At 40.9% G+C, this 16717-nt stretch overlaps 1 protein-coding gene across 2 annotated transcripts in view; it reads left to right on the top strand.

The window, feature by feature from the left end:
• Positions 1-16717, top strand: part of TAF1B (TATA-box binding protein associated factor, RNA polymerase I subunit B) — a 67893-nt gene that overhangs the window by 25615 nt on the left and 25561 nt on the right. For both annotated transcript variants that reach the window (XM_060234025.1, XM_060234033.1), the window contains exon 8: positions 1273-1372. In XM_060234025.1, the coding sequence (XP_060090008.1) occupies positions 1273-1372 (100 nt within the window). The remainder of the gene's footprint in view (positions 1-1272; positions 1373-16717) is intronic.

Below are 16717 nucleotides of genomic sequence, written 5' to 3'. Positions count from 1 at the left end.
GCCCCAAGCATTTTAACTTTCTTCATAGGGAAAGTGTTCCAACCCTTTAATCATTCTAGTTGCCCTTTTCTGGACTTTTTCCAATGCTATAATATCCGTTTTGAGGTGCGGTGACCAGAATTGCACACAGTATTCCAAATGAGACAGCACCATTGATTTATACAGGGGCAATATGATACTGGCTATTTGTTTTCAATTCCCTACCTAATAATTCCCAGCATGGCGTTGGCCTTTTTTATTGCAATCGCACACTGTCTTGACATTTTCAGTGAGTTATCTACCAAGACCCCAAGATCTCTCTCTTAGTCAGTCTCTGCCAGTTCACACCCCATCAACTTGTATATGTAGCTGGGATTCTTGACCCCAATGTGCATTATTTTGCACTTGGCCACATTTGATGATTAACCTTAAATATTATAGTAAACCTTATTATACCAAACCTTATAAACTTTTGTTAAATTAGGACTCTTCTGCCTCATTAGTTTGTCACCAGACTTATTGGACAGCCATGTTAATAAATAATTGTTCCATTGTGGAGCTGAAGAATATCCATCCAGACAGTTGAGTCATTCCTGTTGTATACATACTTAAAAATGTGTTACCTAATTCTGATTTCCAGTATACTCTGAATAAATTAATCTACTCTGCTGTTTTTTGCTGTTGAAATAACATGTGTTAATATAAGGGTGCCTGTGTGTTCAGCTGTCTATGGCCTGAGGAAATCTGCTTTCATTTTCTCCTCACAGGGGGCCTAAGGAACTTGCTCTCAGTCAGCAAGGAGGCCATGCTAGGTAGGCCAAAGCTTAGCAGCCTCTATTTTCTGTTGAAGCCTTTCCAGGTAGCGCTGTGACATTATCTCATTGTTCAGAGTGGATAGGAAGTTCATGCATCTAGATCCAAATGGATATTTCTGCACAGCTTTGCCCCCTTCTGCCTGCTGGTCCAGATTACGTGGTACAATAATGTCATAGTTCACGGAGTCATGTGCTTAAGGCAGAGTATGAACAGTGCCAATTCCCAGCCAATCATCTTTTATATTTGCTTTTCTTCCTCTCAAGAAATGTAATGTTTGGCAAGAATTGGAGATTTTGCAATGCCCATCCTAAGGCCATTGACTTCTGTGAACTAAGGAGGGTGTAACTCTGCTTAGGATGGGCACTGTCTATCAGTCACTTACTTTACTGTTTTAGCTTTGTAACTGTAAGACTTGCTATGTACATTCAATTAAATCACTCTGTACATATTGATTTTACTTTTGCCCCTTCAACTCAGGCTGGTAATGGATGGTCACATTCCATACATGAATGCTTATACAGATTTCCCAGAGGAGATGAAGGTGTATGTGACTGAGTTCAAGATCTTCCATGTAGAGGTGATTTTTATTCATTTCTCTTATGTGCAGGTGTTCATCCACTATATGTGTATGTAGTTTCTCTGATGAATTAAACTAGGTGTTCTTGATAGCTTTTGGCATTTTTTGTTTTGATGGTAGTCACCCAGCAGTTCTCCCCACCCCCCACTCATGTTCAGATTTTAAATATTGGTTCAGTACAGTCATTTCTGTCAATGTGTTTTCAAGAGGAGCTCTCAATAGGGTCCTATTTCAGCTACAAAATAATAAGAGAGAGAGATTATTAGCCTGTCCTTTGGAGACAGGGCTTTGATTCAAAAAGGGCTCACTGGCCTGTGGGTCCACTGTTTTTCATGCATTATCTAATAGTACATGCAGGGCTTTTTTTGGTAGAAAAAACCCAGCAGGAACTTATTTGCATATTAGGTGACACCCCCTGACATCACCATTGTTTCACACAGCACTTTTTTGTAGAAAATGCCCAACAGGAACTCATTTGCATATTAGGCCACACCCCTACACCTAGCCAACTGGAACTGCATTTCTGTGCATTCCTGCTCAAAAAAAGCCCTGAGTACATGCCATTTCTTCCTGCTGCCTGCCCAGCATTCTTCTGGCTCTTAATCTGCTTTTGTTTCCTTGCATTATTGCCATGTTACATTACTTGTACATGCACATTACTGTATGTGCAAGTAGTGTGCATTAACGTAAGTGCTGATTAGAAAGATTTTTAATGCAGTTCTTGGAATAGTATTAATGATATGATTAAGTGAAATGAAATGCAAAGTTCGTTTTAAAAAACCACATCATTAAAAAGTCCTCTTTTGAAAACGGTGAATTGCTAAAGTTACGCATGTTGTGTTTTATTCATATTAATTATTTCCCAACACAACAAAATGGTGTCATAAATTGGAGACCTGTGAGGGATCATGCATGGAATATGAGGGGGATAAGCACTGGGAATACCCCCTCTCCCCCATCATACTGGCTCAGCACTTATCAAACATTAGAATCCCGGGGACCCCTGTTTTGATTTTATAATTTTTGCAGACTTTCAATAATTTCCCTCTTCCCTCACTGGCACCTGCTATGTGCCAGAAAGACTCCTTTGAAAGTATATAGCAAGTTGTGCATGTCCCATGATGGATTCTTGTCCTCAGAACAAGACAGTGAGAACCACATCAGCTATAATTTAATAGTAAGGTTAACTAAAGTGTTTGCACTGTCTGCTTGTGACCTACAAGCTCTGGTCTCAGGTGGTAGCTGTTGCTTTAACTCAAAAGGCCCTGACCCAAGTTCTGGTGATCTCACCCCTTAATTGGATGGAGCTTTGCACTTGAGACAGCCAGAAACTTCCCAATTGGTTGACAACTTCTTGCCAGGAATGAGAAATGGACCTTGAAAAATTTTTGGAGCTGCTCATAGAAATGGAGAAATACCAGCATTGTGCACAGCCTGAAGTTCCAATATTTAGCAGAAAACTACCATTGACTGTTAGCATCTAGAGATGCAGAATGCCACCTCTCTGTCTCTGTGGTGAAATCTTTTGATTTGGAAAATAGTAATAACCAGTTATACCCCTTTCATACCTGAAGTAACAGTGATGATTGTATTATATTAGGACTGTATCTCCTGGTGCCACTCAGCCAATTAGAGATCCTGGGCTGAGCTGTTGGATCCTGGCAACTAATCTGTGCACTCTTTGGTTAGTGCTCCAAGGTGATCTTGAGATTAGGCAACTGTGGGCCCAGATGGTTTAATGAACAAATTTTTCCTAAAGAATCACAGAAATCTGAAAAACCTGTTTGGCCCTAGGTAACTCTGGGATAGAAGGGGAAATGTGTGCAAACTCAGCTACTATAACTATCACACGTCTTCAACTCTCTCTTTCTCTCTCTCTCAAACACAATTGAGCCATTTTTGCTTATGGTATATAAGTGATTCCTCTCCCCCATTTCATTTTTGTTTCTGATCACACAACTTTTGCGGATTTATTTAGTAGTCCAAAAACAGTTAACTTGAAGTAATAAGGAAAGAAAAGAAAAGAGTGCATCTCTCATGCTGAAGTACTTACAGTTTGCTGAATTTGCCCTCTTCAGTATAACGTAGAGAGCACTCAGGGTGTTAGATGGGATGGTTCATGACTCCCAGATTAGCATATTGAAAGGAAACTGACTTTGTTGGTCTTCAAAGTGCTATTGGAAATCAGGAAAAAAATTGCATTTTTTCTTTGGGGAAAAACTGTTTTTCTGTAGGAAAAGTTATCTGTGATGCTTTGTACTGATGGGTGCAGAGGGGATAACCACAGCAAAGGATTGAAAAATGGCACATGTACAAAGTATGATTCAATTCTAGATATTCTGGAGGTTTGAAAAAATGAACTTTTCCGAATGTTCCAGATACTGATTGCTTGCAGTAGGACAAAGACACACTTCATAATTTTAGAACTTGAGGGCACCCAGTGAAATTTAAGGACAACAGATTCTGGACAGTCAAAAAGAAATTCTTTACATGAGGAATAATTAAATTGTTGAATTCACTGCCAGAGGATGTAGCAATGTCCACAAACAAAGAGGTTAGACAGATTCATGGAGGAGAGATTCCATAGTCAGCGGCAGCAAACCTTTGAATATTTGTGCAAGGAAGCAGTATCAAGCTAAGGTGCAGTGCTCTTGTGTGGTTGAGCATCCTAGCCCTCAAAAACAGTATCCCTTTTAGTCCATTCTTCCTTCCATCTTAAAAGTCCTGCTTCCTCTGACATATATTATTGTTATCTGTGCCAAGTTGTGTCTTAGGAAGTTCTGGTACCCCTTCAGAGTCACCAGCCAAAAGCACCAGAGGGACAGCCTGTGGTGGCTTTCGATTCCGTGCCTTCTGGCAACAAGCCAGAAAAAAATTGCATTAATTAGCAGCATTGCTCAGCATTTAGCTGGGAATTGGCCACCTACATATTCTGCCTAAAGAAAATTACTGTGTACGCTTAGAAGATTGTACACTCTTCCCTCTACAGAAATTGGTATAATAAGCATATCACCTTATTTTTGGAATTCACTTTTGGAATATCTTTTACTTCTAGTTATTTATTTTCTTCAGTTATGCCCCACCTTTTCCCCAGTGGGGAGGACCAAAGTGGTTTACCTTGTTCTTCTCACCGCCATTTTATCCTAACAATGTTTCAAGGTAGGGTAGGCTGAGATTGTGTGACAGGCTCAAGGTCACTCAGCAGTCTTCCATGGCAGAGTTGAGGGGATTTAAACCTGGGTCTCCTGGAATCCTAGTCCACCACTCTAGGCCAGGGGTGTCGAACTCGTTTGTTATGAGGGCCAGATCTGACATAAATGAGACCTTGTTGGGCCGGGCTATGTCTGGTTGGGCAGGGCCACGTCAGGCTGGACCATGTGTGTACTTATTTAAGATTAGGTAGCAGAGATATAAATTTTATAAAGAACACAGACAAACACAAATATCTTTGTTTAAAAACTTAAAACATGCTTAAAACATTAGCATGAATTGGTGCTTTCTTTGTATTTCTCCCATGGGATCCAGGGAACTGGGCAAAGGAAGCTCTGGCTCTTTCCTTCCTTCTCCAGGGACTGGGGGCGGGGGAGGAGCCTCAGTCAACAGAAGGAAGAGAGGCTTGGCTCAGTACCTCTGCTGTGCAATTGAGAGAGCCTGGCAAAGCAAGCTTAAGTCCTTAAGTCCCACAGTCCCTTTGTATTTTTGTTGGGTGAAAAATCATGTCAGGTTTTTTGCAAAGCCAGCCAGATGGATGTTTATGTTTGGTCATTGTCTGTAACGTATGCACATTTATAGGCTTCTAATATGTCCTCGAGGGTGATGTTACTTTAGTATACTTTTTGACACAATCTAAGCAATGCTGATTTTCTGCTTATGTTTAATACAGTTTTTTTTTAAAAAAATGCATTTGAAGGAGAGTATTTTCTTACTTTGTGTTGATTTGGTGCGTTGTCATGGGTATCAGCCCCATGGTTTTAAATAAAACTTTTCTATATTTGACTTCTAAGTGTAAAAGAAGTTTAATGTTGCAAATATCATATATAAAACAGATTTGGTATGGCATATGCATCTTGAGGTTTCTAGTGAGTATCGTCTCTCAGAGATACATTCTTCTTATCTAGGTTTTCTCCATAAGCTATTTTACTGTCGCCCTAAACTTTCTAAATGAAAGACTTGAAAAAAAATTGCTAGTTCTTTTCCTGCTGTTGTTGTTTGGGCAATGGAGAAGTTGGAACAGCTTGTTCATGAGCTGTCATCTCTTCGGTATGCCTCACCCCTTTTGATTATAAGTTCTTCCTCAGTAGTATTCAGTTTGGCCACCCCACGAACAAAAAGACAAGCTGCTGTTTGCTTTGGAAAGGAGCTATAAAACCTGAAGACTGTCATTTAATATGAGGGTAAAGAACTCAGGGTAGATCCACTTGCACAGACATTTTTATTCCAATGAAATAAAATCCACCAGTGACTTAATTGGGCAAAGGGACTGTTCCAAAGCATAATGGCTTCATGCATATGTTGTGAAAGGTCTTTTCCCATTCCTGCTGGGGATGTTTACAGTTCTCCTTCCAGAACAAAGTTTGAGTCCAGTGGCACCTTTAAGACCAATAAAGTTTTATTCAAGGTATACATGAAAGCTTACACCTTGAATAAAATTTTGTTGTTTTTAAAAGTGCCACTGGACAAAACTTTGTTCTGCTGCTTCAGACCAACACGGCTACCTAGCTGAAGCTCTCCTTCCAGAGAATTTCAACCAGTTGCCTGAGGCCTTAGAAGGCAGAAAAAGGACTGGCTGTTGCCTGTGGACCTTCTTGTGTCTCTTCCTCAGGAGACTTTTGGATCTTAAAGGCAACTTGCTAAACTGTATCTTGTTTTCTGTTCTGTCTTTACCTCCATATGAGCAAGGAAGCCCATGCTTACAAGTAGGTTTTTACTTGTTTGTTATTTTAGTTCTGGCCTTTGAGTTGCTGAACAAATGATTTCCTGGTTGCGAGACATGACTACCTGCCACTTCCATGACTAGGCTGCTGCTGTGTCCATGGTTTGTTGCTCGACTTAGTATCCCATCACCTTTTCCACCTTCCCCTAGCACGATCCTATTCCTGCTTTCCAGAACTCAGTCTACAAGGAGGTGTTTCTCAACTGCCATCCACAACATTAACATACATTCAGTAGACCTCAAAATCAGATTTGCAGAACTCGGGTTTTCCTGTGTTTTTTACTTGTACTGGACTCGTGCCTCAACCCAGTTTCATTTCAGTTATCAACTTGTGTTGGAGACAAAAATGACTGGGTGAGGCTGATGTGTGGTGACTGGCATGGGTCAGAAAACAGGATGTGCTGGATTCAGGTTGTTTGTTTTTTTTGAGTGATGGCTTTTTTTTTGTCTTTCTAATTGGCTACGTTGTGATTTCATTTAATCAGAATGGTAATCACTTTTTCAAGGCTGCATGAATTTAGTTGTCAGGCCTGTATTAGATACGTAAAAGTTCTCAATCATCTCCCCTTCCTTTTCATCCCATAAATAGCTTCCTTGACTGTCTGGGTAACATTTAGGGGCGCTTAAACATCTTTTGTCTCACTTGAAAAAAAATTACCAGAGATAATGACATTAGCAGGTGCACATGCAGCGTTTTATTTTATCTCCTGAAAGCAGCTTCAGAAATGACAATGAGCAAGGGTGAGGCTCTTTAAAAAGAGCTGAGGAGGAAGTTCATTTCTGACATTTATTATAATCAGGTCTGTCGTAGGAATCTGCTGTTGTGTAACAGAAACTGTGGCTTGTCCTTACCTGTCGAAGCATTGCTTAATAGAGAGAGAAAATAGGCCTGCTGAAATGCTGGTCAAATTGAAACAAAATTTCTTTTCTGGCATTGTGAGGTTTTCTTTAAAAAAAGTGTGCAGGTGATACTGACTTTAAGGTGTCTTTTTTAGTTATGGCTTTCTGTCCTTCCCTATGTTTACACATCCAGTTTGATGTTCATTTAGATCTGTCACAGGGGACAATTTATGTTCAGAGATTTGTTCTGTTCTTCCAAGAAATATGTTTCATGTTTTAATAATACTGTATGAGTCTCATCTTACCTAGAGTACAACAGTGCTTTGTATAATAATACACTATGACTTGCATTGGATGATGTGTAGGAAACTTTGTGTATCTGTGTAAGAGAGGGAGAGTGTGTGTGCGCGCAAGATAATTCATGCTGCATGGGAATTGTACTTAATGCCCTTTTAGTATCTTCCAATTAGATGATTCTCTGTGTTCATGACACCTGCTAATCTGGGTGTAACAATGACTCCAAATGAAAGCATGGCTGGGTAGGGAGTGGGGAGAGAACAGCTTCTAGCCACTGAAGTTGCACCAAGTTGTTGGCTTGGGATCAAAACCTTCAGAGAATCTTTGCTTCCCTAGCCAAACCTAGGCATCTCTTCCCAAGGGAGCTTTACGACTGTTGCAAACCTCAGCTATTTGCTATACAGAGGATCTGGCAAGATTTCTGTTGTCAGTCTCTTTATCTCCATTTTTGGGTGTTAGTCTTTATGAAGTGTTTCTTCCTTGGAGCAACTCAGGATGCTAAGCAGCTCTCCTAACGTTGGCTGTAGGCGTTTCACCCACATATTTGTTCTTTCCTGCTATTTGTTGTCTTTTATTAATCCCAGGCACACCCCTTCATTGTTACCTCACTAGGTGCTTGTGCTTTGTAAGTTTTAGGATTAGAAGATACTTGACCACCCTTTATATTATTGCTGTATGTCTCCTACGCAATCCTTGCTTCCTCTGTAATTCTTATGGAATTTTTTGAGAAAGTTAAATAAACCTGATTAGAAAGGTTTATGTGCTAAATCCTGTGAGCAGAGGGCACCTCTAGAGGTGAATTTTGCTTATCCTGCAGCAGCTCCCAAGACCCTCAGAAAGCCTGTGATGTAAGTCAAGGGAACCTCCTGAGCGAAATGACTAAAGATGCAGGAGGGGATAGTGAGAAGAGAGAAGTGGGCAAAAATACCTCTCCTCCCTCTTACGCAAATAGAAAACTGGCTCCTATCATGCTTCCTGTATCAGTACAGGAGGGAAGCTTTGCTCAGTTTCTTCCTCCTCACTGCAGCCTCATGTTGCCCTGTGTCTTTTTGGTTTTATTTTCTCCTTTGACCATGAGCACTTTTTGTGGAGGCAAGTTATGACTAGCAACTTAAGATGATAACAACTTGGTGTTTGTGTGCATTCTCAGAAGAACGTGCAGTGCCACTTAGGGGAAGAAATAAATTTTAATATTTATGTACTGGAACTGGGCACATGAACTCTAAATATCTATATGTAGACATTGCCAAGTAATACCAATGACGGTGAGACTGTTCATTCATGTTCATGTCAACAGTCATCCCCCCCCATTAATAATGTATTGTTTTTTTCAGTTAGTTATCCAAGTTCAACTAAAGATAGTGACTACAGGGTTTTGCAATTGATGTACCATTGATTGAGTTCATTCCTTTAGTCCAGTGATCATTTCTTGCCAACAAGTTTTTGAATCACTATGAGAGCCTGCAGGACTTGTTTGGCCAGGGACTATAGCGGTATAGAGGAAAATATGTGCACACCCTGGACAGCAGTAACTCTATAATCCTGTAGCAGTAGAAAAGAGTAAGACTCCAGTAGCTAGGGATGGGCATGGACTGGACCGGGGCCCAGTTTGTGGTCCACAAGCCCAGTCTGTGCTATCCTACCAACACAGGTGGGTGAATTCACTGCCTGGTTGCAGCGAACTCACATGTTGCGTGGCTTTGTAAAAGCCATTTAAAGGGAATGCATTCCCTTTAAATGGTTTTGTATGCTGCGTGGCATCATGACCCAGCCCATTAAACATGGTTTGTGGTCCGAGGGGCCATAAATCCCAGAGACCTTGAATCTTCATAGACTGCCATTTTTCTGGACCATGCCCATAGCGCTTTAAAGGCTAACAAAATTTGTGGTAGGGTATGAACTTTCATGAATCATGCAACTCATACCCTGCCACAAGTTTTATGAACAGTGACCCACGAAAGCTCATACCCTGCCAAAAATTTTGCTAGTCTTTTAGGTGTTACTGGAGTCTTGGTCTTTTCTACTGCAGCAGACAAAGTAACACAGCTGCCCATGTTGATCTGTAATACTGTCTTCAACTCTCATTCAGAAACAAACCTGTGATAGAGCCATTGCTGCCTGTGGTGTGTACATAATTCCCCCTCCGCTTCTGTAATTGGCTGTGGTCAAACAAGTTTGGCACATTTAGATATTGATGAAACTCTGTCTGGGGCAGTGGTGCTCTGTATTCTTGGTGATTGGGAGGGGAAACAGTGGAATGGCTTCTAGTGTCCTTGGCCCACTGATGGACCTCCTGATAGCACTTGGTGGTTTTTTTGGCCACAGTGTGACACAGAGTGTTGGACTGGATGGGCCATTGGCCTGATTCAGCATGACTTCTCTTATGTTCTTAGTCCAAAGACAGTTGAACCAAAGTGATAGTAGAATGAAATACATGAATGACCAATGGAAAACACCAATATCGCTGTTCTGTGACTCTTAATTCGTAATTAATTCTCTTGAAGATGTGCCATTTTATTGAGTGCCTGTTTCCATGACCCTTCATGAAATGCTAGAATTGCTCCAGCTTCTAGTGGACTTACACTAGAGTAATTCTGCATAGGACTGCATTATCAAAGGGCTTAAATAGAAGTTTAATAGAAGTTGAAGAATCACTTCAGTGTGATTCATTTCTTTCCACACAAATCTAATTTTGACAGCCCCATTGACAAAATAATTTGTTTCAAGAGAATTTAAAATGAAAATATATGATGCCTTTGAATGGGAAGCCTTATCTGCCTCTGGATGTATAAAACAGGATTGATATTAACCCCTTGCTCTGAACAAGCAGATCCACCTCGTGGGTTACCATCTATAATAGGTAACCAAAGAGATTGGCATGTGTGTGGTTCTTTCTGAAAAGAATTAATCTTAAGTGATGGAGGTCCTGTACGTGAATCGAGGGAGGGTGGGTTCATGCATCCAGCTCCATCCCTGGACGGGGCCACTTTGGTACTGGTCCAGCAGGTGAAGAGTCTGGGAGTGATTCTGGATGCCTCCCTTTCCATGGAGGTCCAGGTCACAACAGCTGCACGGTCTGCCTTCTACCTACAGCAGATCAGGCAACTAGCACCATACCTATCCTCCCAAGATTTGGCTACAGTGATCCATGCAATGGTCACTTCCAGGCTGGATTACTGTAACTTGCTCTATGCTGGCTTGCCCCTGAAACTGATCTGGAAACTGCAGTGGGTGCAGAATGCGGCAGCTCGCCTGCTGACTGCGTCACCTATATGGGTGAACATACAGCCGGCGCTCCGCAACCTGAACTGGCTGCCTATAGAGTACCGGATCCGTTTCAAGGTGTTAGTTTTGACGTTTAAAGCCTTATGCGGCCTGGGACCAACATACCTACAGGACCATCTCCTTCCATAGACGCCCCAGAGGTCGCCTCGTTCGGCCTCCCAGGATCTTCTGACAGTCCCTGGCCCAAGGGATGCCTGTCTTGCCTCTACCAGGGCCAGGACTTTCTCGGTCCTTGCCCCGACCTGGTGGAATCAGCTTCCAATCAAAATCTGGGCCCTGCCTGGCTTATTGGCCTTTCGTAGGACCTGTAAAACAGAGCTGTTCTGCCAAGTCTTTGGATGAGGCAGCAGGCATCCATCTATTAGATCGGTTGGCCTCCCCCTAAGCCTTTACGGCCCATTGCATCACTGTATTGTGGGGCTATACCAACTTGCTCATACCACGTTGCTGAACTATTGAACTGCTGAATATTGAATTTGTTTTTTATTATGATTTTATTGTGATTTTAATTTAAATTGTTGTACTCCGCTCTGAGCCCCCCAAAAGGGGGAAGGAGCGGAATAGAAATAAACTAATAATAATAATAAGTAGCTGCTTTCAGGTTTGGCAGTTTGTTTAAAAGATATGTCTTGTTCCTAACCCATTTATGTCTTTAAACCATAATGAGGAATGATACATTGGATCAAGTTAATGAAAGTCTTTATAATGTACTTGCACTAAAGTGAAATCGTATACCTCATTTTTATCCATATTGACTTAGAGTGTTAATATGGATAAGAGAGTCATTTGGATGGCACTGAAAACTAATTAAGCTAGAATGAGCTATTGTCTTCTTAATCTGCAAATTGCTATACTTGAGAGGCTAGTAGGGAAAACAAGTTGAGTTTCAGAAGCAGAACTGTGTTTGAATCAGGAAAGAAAAAGGGGGGGGAGAAGCTGTGAATCTATCTGGTAGTGGTGCCATTGAGTCTTTTTCACTCACTCCCCCCCACCCAAGTGTTGCATCCTACTTCATCTAAGAAAAAAAGATGTAAACATTATCAGGCTGAAATATAATGCAAAGCAATTAAGGGACAGTTTTAAAAGGATCTTTAATCTGGTATGTCAATCTACAAAATGCTAGTCTACAAGATGCTGAGTCACTAGGCCACTTGTATTTCATGTACCAGGTTGACTGTAAGTTTTGCATCTGGAAGACATTGGCAATATTGCCAGTTGTTACATAATTGGCAGCTGGCTACACTGACAGTTGCATCATAAAATCTATTAACCTCTGAGCGTTTTAATACTGTTTAGTATTCACACTCTCACATGTATGAGAAATTTATTTTGGTATGACTTGCTTGTACTTATTTTACAACTCAATTGTATATGCTGGACCCCCCAAAGATATCCCTGGGAAGTTACACTTCTGGGAAATTCTCCCCCTTTTTATAGAGCAATAACGTGAGACTGCTGAAGTCCAGAACTCGACCAATAGGTTTTTGTTCTCTTTAACTATTGAACAGCGATCAGCATTCTGTAGTTCATGGAGCATGCTCATTTAATTGTTTTGGGTAGGAAGTACATATTTGGGTAGGTTTAATTGACAAAGTAATATTTTCCTTGGTGACAGACATTCAACTGTGAACTTTGATATTAGAGGGAATAAGTTTTGTGTCTGTGTAAAACTGTGTGGAGCATAAACATTTAGGAGATTTTTTCAATCTACAGTGCCAAATAGTGTGAGATTGTTATGGTCTCTGGGCTAGACCTTCCCGCTCAAGTAATCCTTTAGTACTGTAATGCTGTAGCCTTAGTGGTTTCCAAAGTGACTGGTACTACCCCGGGGGGGGGGGGCTTGTCTCGGGGTACTACCCTGGTGGGATTGCCTGGAGAGGTACTATGAGACAAGGGGCCAGAAGACTGGCTTTAGGAGGCAAAGGGGTGGTTCACTTACTAGCCATGTTGTTCACTTACTTATGATTGATCAGGCTAGATGCTGGCAAATGGCACTCTAAGTTTCTGCTTCTGCATATTGCTGAAATCTGGTGGAAGCACTTGGAATTTTTAGAAAATTTACCACCAGAGCTCTAGTCAGACCAGTATCCCACATTCTGAGAAGTTGTCATCACCAGCTGTCTTTTTATCTGTGTTCTTGAAGTTTTTACTGGTAAATTCTTAACATAATAGTGTGTGATATTTACAGTATTTTCCTGTGTTCTTGATTACTGAACCTGTTGATCATGAAGTGCACTTTTTAGGTATAGAAGTGTTATTTTTTGTTGCAGCCTGCCCAGCATTAATATTTCTAGATTATAGAAGGATATAACATTTCTCAATAATTGTTTTAAAAAGGGGGGGACAGAATTTTAAAGGAGAAAATATGGGCTAGAAGGGAAAATTTGCATTATAGCTGGATGTCTCAACTTTACCTGGAGAGAATCTTTGCTTCTTGCTTACATGCTCTTTAAAAAAATGTCTCATGTGTTGTTGAACCCTTCTTCAAAGACAAGGAAATTCAGCTTACTAACATACTTGCTTGTGCAACTGATGGAGCACTATCCATAACTGGTCACTACTGTGGGTGTGTTGCTTACTTGAAAAAAAACCAGCGCCAAAATCATTAGCATTCACTGTATCCTTCATTGCCTTCATGTGGTTGCAAAAAACCCTCAGTGATCACCCGTACAAGTCATTACACACTATAATCACTGCACTGTATAAAATTATGATATTTTGCAAGTTTTGGTGACCATTTGGATATATTGCAGGAAGATATGCCTGAGTGATTTGAGGATCATCTTTTGATGGAAATTCCAGATTGGATGATGAATCTGTTTTCGGATATTGAGGAAGTTGGGGTAGTGGAGGAAGAAATAATTGAACTTCAAAGTGACATTGAGCTGAAGACAAAGTTGAAGAAATCATATTGTGAGAGTAGTTTTGGTTACAGAAGGAAATTTATTATCACTATTCAGCACTATGGACAGTGGTTAAAAAACCTCTTGATCCATTTCCAACATCATATTTGGTGGAACATGGTTTTAATGTAGTCATCCAACTTCTCTCCAAGCTAAGAAATCAGGTTTCTAAACATGGTGATTTTTTACTCCTGCTGAGTGATTTTAAACCAGGCATTGGGAGACTGATATCTGTTCATCAAGCCCAGCCATCACAATAAGAGTTTACTGAACAGGGTAGTTACTAAATGTAAGATTCTTGCTAAAGGAGTAGCAGACTTTGAAAAACTAGTATTTTTTGTGGTCTATCAGTTTAGTTGAATAAATTACACTAAAAACTTTTACATGGGGTTTGAACAAATGTGTAATTGTTATTGTTTTGAATTTTATTTTTATTATCCTCCTTAGCAGGTTGTGCAAACCACTGTACTGAACTGAATAAATCTTTTATATAAAGCAGGAGTCAAGTCCACCTTTAAGACCAACCAATTTTTATTTAGAACATAAGCTTTCGTGTGCTTAAGAGCTTATGTTCTAAATAAAAATTGGTTGGTCTTAAAGGTGCACTTGACTCCTGCTTTGTTCAACTGCTTCAGACCAGCATGGCTGCCTGCTTAAATCTTTTATATGGTAGGGTAGAGGGCACTGGGGATGAATATATGGAACCAAGGGGGCTATGGCCTGAAAAAGTTTGGGAACTACTGCCTTAGATTGGACTGCTCTGGTTCATTCCTAGGTGAGCAGGAGGCTGTTCATCCAGCCTGAGATATAATGCTAAAGTGTGAGGTGCATATTTTTATCTCAGATGTTATGTGGGGTTTCTCCCTTGACCCTGTTTCTACCCCTGATTTTAAATACTTTAAACTGTTTGGGATTCCTCACCCTTTGCAACTGAAACATTCTTGAAGGAAGAGGAGGTGCAATTAATAAGGAATGGAGGGAGCTCTTCCTGTGATCCTGATTAATTGTCCTTCCTACATTATCTTCTCTACATGTAGTCTTTCAAAGTTCATACTATCCTAGACTGGGTAGGAGGCAGAAATTAGAGGTGGAGGATGAATACGCAACTGTACTCATTTCCTAATCCTAATTCCCCTCCCCCAGGATACATGAGAACAGTTGGGCAATTTCAGGTTGGAATGAACATCTTCCAACATGCATCTCCTGATCCTGTATCCTCCACCATGATTTATTTATTTTTGTTCATAATGTTTTGTTCCCTGCCTGACTTCGTTTTTCTTAAAAGTGTTCCCGAATTGTGAAGTGGTAAAGTAACATATGCACAGTTGCGTACTGAAAGTTGTCTGTCACATTTTCCCTCCATAAATGTCAGGGCAGCCAATGTGGAGACATTGCATTTCATCCTGAAATCATAGAGTTGGAAGAGGCTATACAGGCCATCTCATAACCCCCTGTTCAATGCAGGATCAGCCTAAAGCATTCCTGACAAGTGTTCATCCAACCACTGCTTAAAGACTGCCAGTGAGAGGGAGTACTTAATTTAAACCCATTATTGTGAGTCCTCTCCTCTGCTGCCAACAGGAACAGCTCCCTGCTCCCTTCTAAGTGGCAGCATTTCCAGTACTTAAAGAGAGTAATCATGTCCCCTCCCTAAACATCCACTTCTCCAGACTGAACATTCCCAAGTCTTTGTCAAAAGCTTTACTGTAATACAGGTAAACAACACTGACAATGTTCTTATGATCCAGTAAGCTCGTCACTTGATCAAAGAAGGAAACTAGGTTGGTCTGGCAGGATCTGTTGGAGTCAAATTTGTGTTGACTTCCACTTTTCACCAAGTTGTCCTTCAAATGCTTGCTGATTGACCCCTATAAAATCTGCTCCCATATCTTCTTTGAGACAGAGGTCAGTCTGACAAGCCTGTAGTTATCTGGGTCATATTTCCTGCCTTTTTTAAAGATTGTGATAACAACATTCATCCTCCTCCAGTCTTATGGCACACCTCGTATCCTTAAAGAGGTCTTAGAGATGATGGACAAAGACTCTGCAAGGTCTCTAGAACAGAGTTGCTAAACTCATTGTGATGAGGGCCAGATTTGACATAAATGTCACTTTATTGGGCCGAGCCATGTGTGTCGTAAGATGTAGTGCCAGGTACAGGAGATATAAACTTTATAAAGGACACAGGCAAACCCAATTAATAATATTATTTTTTATTCAAAATACAAACATGCTTAAAACATTAAAGTATCTCCCTGATGCCTACCCTCCCACTTCACCACCCATTATTCATTACCACTGGGACAGTATACGGGGACATAATGTGCAGCCTCTGTCATTTGGCAATAAAATTAATAACCAGTTGATTGTGTGCCATATAAGAGCCTTGGACGGGCTGGTTGCAGCCGGTGGTTCTTACGTTTGATACCCCTCCTCTAAAACATTATTTGAGCAGTCTTGGATGCACAGCACCAGGCCCAGGGGATTTGTAACCATCCAATACAGTCAGGTGCCTCCCAACTAACTCTCTGCCTGTATCAACCAGCAGCCCACATGCCCTGCCCTGCCTACTGTCATCTCTAGATAAGCATGTTCTCTTCTTCAGGGAAAACACAGAGGCAAAATAGGAGTTGAGCCTTTCTGTCCTCTGTCAGAATTTCTTAGTTTTCTCTCAGTTGTGGGCCTGTCACCTCTTTTACCTTGAGTTGAAGCTGAACCTTTTTGTTGTGTTGGTGAGTCTCCCTGGCCAACTTTGAGCTTTGGCCTCCGATGGTTGACCTACAGAGCTTAGCAGCCCTTAGATTAGGGGTGTCAAACTCATTTGTTATGAGGGACAAATCTGACATAAATGAGACCCTAGCGGGCCGAACCATGTGTGTCATAAAATATAATAGTAGGTAACAGAGATTAAAACTTTATAAAGGACACAGACAAACACAATTAACAATTTTTGAAACATGCTTAAAAGATTAGCAGCCTTGCAGTATTTTGTTTATTTAACAGTCTCTGATAATTACACCTCTTGCTCTAAATTATCAAGCCAAGATGACATTACGACTTTTGGTATTGCTGCCCATCTCTGCCTCC

This window comes from Heteronotia binoei, chromosome 1 (genome assembly GCF_032191835.1).
Source record: "Heteronotia binoei isolate CCM8104 ecotype False Entrance Well chromosome 1, APGP_CSIRO_Hbin_v1, whole genome shotgun sequence".
Taxonomy (NCBI): Eukaryota; Metazoa; Chordata; class Lepidosauria; order Squamata; family Gekkonidae; genus Heteronotia; species Heteronotia binoei.
The sequence above is the reverse complement of the archived record's forward strand: the minus strand, read 5'-3'. Positions and strand labels throughout refer to the sequence as shown.